At 34.1% G+C, this 5,000-nt stretch overlaps 1 protein-coding gene across 10 annotated transcripts in view; it reads left to right on the top strand.

Annotated features, from left to right (window-relative positions):
* The window catches only part of enox1 (ecto-NOX disulfide-thiol exchanger 1), a 66,773-nt gene that overhangs the window by 54,198 nt on the left and 7,575 nt on the right, over positions 1 to 5,000 (top strand). For all 10 annotated transcript variants that reach the window (XR_011105367.1, XM_068736516.1, XM_068736463.1 and 7 more), the window contains one exon: positions 3,622 to 3,729. Coding sequence is in view for 9 of the 10 variants with exons in the window: in XM_068736516.1 (XP_068592617.1) it covers positions 3,622 to 3,729 (108 nt within the window). In the remaining variant the exon portion in view is untranslated. The remainder of the gene's footprint in view (positions 1 to 3,621; positions 3,730 to 5,000) is intronic.

The following is a 5,000-nucleotide window of genomic DNA, read 5'->3' as shown; positions in this document are numbered from 1 at the left end:
GCTTAGCCACGTGTCACCTGTCAATCACGATGCTCACAGTCTTCATCGGTCTGTTAGCGTTTGGTCTGAAATCAACGTTCCAGATGTTCAGTGAACTCAAACATCATTCGTGTTGTTTTTAGCATCAATGTAATGTTAAACGTATTAATGTTAAACGTATTAATGTTAAACTTATTAATGTTAAACTTATCAATGTTAGACTTATCAATGTTAAACTTATTAGTGTTAAACCTATTCATGTTAAACTTATTAATGTTAAACCTATTAATGTTAAACGTATTAATGTTGAACTTATTAGTGTTAAACCTATTCATGTTAAACTTATTAATGTTAAACTTATTAGTGTTAAACCTATTCATGTTAAACTTACTAATGTTAAACTTATTTATGTTAAACTTATTAATATTAAGCGTATTAATGTTGAACTTATTAATGTTAAGCGTATTAATGTTAAACCTATTAATGTTAAACTTATCAATGTTAAACTTATTAATGTTAAACTTATTAATGTTAAACTTATCAATGTTAAACGTATTAATGTTAAACATATTCATGTTAAACATATTAATGTTAAACTTATCAATGTTAAATGTATTAATGTTAAACTTATTAGTGTTAAACGTATTAATGTTAAACATTAATGGTAAACATATTAATGTTAAACTTATTAATGTTAAACTTATCAATGTTAAACGTATTAATGTCAAACTTATTAGTGTTAAACGTATTAATGTTAAACATTAATGGTAAACTTATTAATGTTAAACTTATTAGTGTTAAACGTATTAATGTTAAACTTATTAATGTTAAACTTATTAATGTTAAACGTATTGATGTTAAACTTATTCATATTAAACATATTAATGTTAAACTTATTATTAATGTTAAGCTTATTCATGTTCAAGTTATTAATGTTCATAAAGAACACAGAAGGAAACTGTTTATGTACAGTTGTGGTCAAAAGTTTACATACACTTGTAAAGAACATAATGTCATGGCTCTCTTGAGTTTCCAGTTATTTCTACAACTCTGATTTTTCTCTGATAGAGTGATTGGAACAGATACTTCTTTGTCACAAAAAACATTCACGAAGTTTGGTTCTTTCATGACTTTATTATGGGTTAACAGAAAAAGTGACAAAATCTGCTGGGTCAAAAATATACATACAGCAACATGAATTAGCAATTTTGGTGACTTAGAAAGTTGTGTCAATGAAATGAGCTTCATAGCATGGCCTCTTAACTTCTTGTGAGTGATTATGAGTGACTACAGCTGGTGACTTCTCTGAGGCCATTTAAATAGGGCTCATTGGATACAAACGCCCACAAACGCTACAATGGGAAAGTCAAAGGAGCTCAGCATGGATCTGAAAAAGCGAATCATTGACTTGAACAAGTCAGGAAAGTCACTTGGAGCCATTTCAAAGCAGCTGCAGGTCCCAAGAGCAACAGTGCAAACAATTGTTTGTAAGTATAAAGTGCATGGCACTGTTTTGTCACTGCCACGATCAGGAAGAAAACGCAAGCTATCACCTGCTGCTGAGAGAAAATTGGTCAGGAGGGTGAAGAGTCAACCGAGAACCACCAAAAAGCAGATCTGCCAAGAATTAGAAGCTGCTGGAACACAGGTGTCAGTGTCCACAGTCAAGCGTGTTTTGCATCTCCGTGGACTGAGAGGCTGCCGTGCAAGAAGGAAGCCCTCGCTCCAAAAGCGGCATCTTAAGGCTCGACTGAAGTTTGCTGCTGATCACATGGACAAAGATAAGACCTTCTGGAGGAAAGTTCTGTGGTCAGACGAAACAAAAATCAAGCTGTTTGGCCACAATGCCCAGAAATATGTTTGGAGGAGAAAAGGTGAGGCCTTTAACCCCAAGAACACCATGCCTACCGTCAAGCACGGTGGTGGTAGTATTATGCTGTGGGGCTGTTTTGCTGCCAATGGAACTGGTGCTTTACAGAGAGGAAATGGGATAACGAAGAAGGAGGATTACCTTCAAATTCTTCAAGATAACCTAAAATCATCAGCCCGAAGGTTGGGTCTTGGGCGCAGTTGGGTGTTCCAACAGGACAATGACCCCAAACACACATCAAAAGTGGTAATGGAATGGCTAAATCAGGCTAGAATTAGGGTTTTAGAATGGCCTTCCCAAAGTCCTGACTTAAATCCCATTGAGAACATGTGGACAATGCTGAAGAAACAAGTCCATGTCAGAAAGCCATCAAATTTAACTGAACTGCACCAATTCTGTCAAGAGGAGTGGTCAAAGATTCAACGAGAAGCTTGCCAGAAGCTTGTGGATGGCTACCAAAAGAGCCTAATTGAAGTGAAAATGGCCAAGGGACATGTAACCAAATATTAGCACTGCTGTATGTATATTTTTGACCCAGCAGATTTGATCACTTTTTCTGTTAACCCATAATAAAGTCATGAAAGAACCAAACTTCATGAATGTTTTTTGTGACAAAGAAGTATCTGTTCCAATCACTCATCAGAGAAAAATCAGAGTTGTAGAAATAACGGGGAAACTCAAGAGAGCCATGACATTATGTTCTTTACAAGTGTATGTAAACTTTTGACCACAACTGTATCTGTCAGGACCTTCATTATTGTGTATATATACACATACATTTTGTTTTTCTTCTCAGAAAAAGAGCAGCGAGGTGACTTTACTCTTCTGTACTTTATTTTCCTCGAACAAACTAAACTAAACCAGCGTTTCTTTCCCACAATCCTTTGCTCCACTGGTTCATAAAGCAGCTTTGTTACCACGAGTTCATCTGATGTGACTCCACTTCCTGTCTGTCTAGATGTAAAGTGACAGCACTGATAGAACCAGACACACACACATTCTCTCTCTCTCTCTCTCTCTCTCTCTCTCTCTCTCTCTCTCTCTCTCTCTCTCTCTCTCTCTCTCTCTCTCTCTCTCTCTCTCTCTCTCTCTCTCTCTCACACACGTGTTGCGTTCTTGTCCCTTCTCGTTTGTCACCCGATGAGGTTTCTGTTTCCACAGCGACGAACAATAAATATTTAATTTTCCTTTTTTATTACAATATAAAGACTAAATTATAAATCATTTATTTAAATTCATTAAAGTAATAATCATCTCACCATCACGACTCTTATTCTAAATGATTTAAATGAGTCGTTATGAAACATCATGAAGATGAAACTTCATGTGTGAATCAACAGGAATTTATGGGAAATAATTATATTAAATAAATTAATAGAATTATTAAATTCTATTAATTTATTTGATAGAATTAATAAATTCTATCATATCAGGAGAAATAAACAGATGTATGTGTAAACAGTTCTAATAAATTAACTTTAATTAAATGAGTCATTGAGGATCAACCAGAATACCAGAAGACGTGTATTAAAATAATACTATTTTAAATATTGAAATTGTGCAAAAGTTTGAATTCCCAAATATTCGTCCTCAAATTCTTACACACTCTAATAATTCTACACTTCTGTTAATATGTGAATATTAATAATGTATATATATATATATATATATATATATATATATATATATATATATATATATACACAGCTTGTCGGTGCTCTTGAAGCACCACAGAAGAAGAAGTCATCTGATCTTCATCGTTTGTCTTCCAGCAACTCCTCAGTGTTCAGGAGCAGCTGAGGAGCAAAGAGGCCGAGCTGGAGGAGACCAGAGAGGAGCAACGCCTCCTGGAGGGAGGGGTGGTCTCCATGAGGGACCAGGTGAGTCCACGCGCACACACACACACACACACACACACACACACACACTCTCACACACACTCACACACTCACACACATACACACACACACACACACACACACACACACACACACACACTCTCACACTCACACACACTCACACACTCACACACATACACACACACACACACACACACACCCACACACACACAGACACACACACCCACTCACACACACACGCACACACACACACACACACACACACACACACACACACAGACTGATGGAGGGCTGGAAGGACAGTTGCCACGGCAACTGTCCAGTCAGGAGGTTTTTCTGTTGTCCTGCTGAGAGCTTCAGAAATACTACTGTGTACTATCAAGTACTATCAAGTACTATACAGTACTAAACAGTACTATGAACCTTAGTATATTATACATTAATATATTCATCAGCTGTATAATAACAATAATAAAATACAGAGAAACATTTCCTCAACATCTAAAGTATCGTTATTAAAAAACACCAGAAAGAGATTTATTATTGATTTATTTTATATTTATTATTGATTTATTTTATATTTATTATTTATTTATTTTATATTTATTATTTATTTTATATTTATTATTTATTTATTAATTTATTTGCACATAAACTATGAAATAGAGTCGTAAGAAAAATAATTAAATATCTTTAACCGCTGTGTAGCAAAGATATTAATATTCACACTAAATACAATGAAAAGAATAAAAGATAAAGACACTAAAATCATAATATCAAGAAACAGAAATATTGATTTAAAATTAGAAATTTAACTTTACAAGTTGAGATTCATAACAATAAACTTTTACTGTCATGAATCTCAACTTTTATTAAAGATAAACTTTATTATTTATTTGTTTTCATCCTTAATCCTCTTTTTAAATATAAATATTGATTTCATACAGAACATATCTTCATGATGTTTGTTCTTTAATCGAGGGTTAATGTAGTTTGTGTCTTTTAATGTATAAAATATAGTTCTAATAATAAAACCAATCAGTTCACAGATCTTTTATTAAAACTGGTTTTAACATCTTTACTTTAGTTCCTCTAAACGTTCACTCATCTTTTTTTCAGATCTTTTATAGAAATTGATTCAGTTTTTTGCCCAAATGTGTGATTATTGATTCTCTCTCAGCTGCTGTTTATACGAGGAAACACTGAAGTGTTCCTCTGGTTTCATGTGATGCTTCCATCAATGCCTCCTGGTTCATGAATCCAAACAAACAGACCCTCTTCATGTGTGGCTC

This window comes from Cebidichthys violaceus, unplaced genomic scaffold (assembly GCF_023349555.1).
Source record: "Cebidichthys violaceus isolate CVI_PGR_0920_01 unplaced genomic scaffold, fCebVio1.0.p SCAF_11, whole genome shotgun sequence".
Lineage (NCBI taxonomy): Eukaryota > Metazoa > Chordata > Actinopteri > Perciformes > Stichaeidae > Cebidichthys > Cebidichthys violaceus.
Note: the sequence above shows the minus strand (reverse complement) of the source record. Positions and strands in the feature narration are given on the sequence as shown.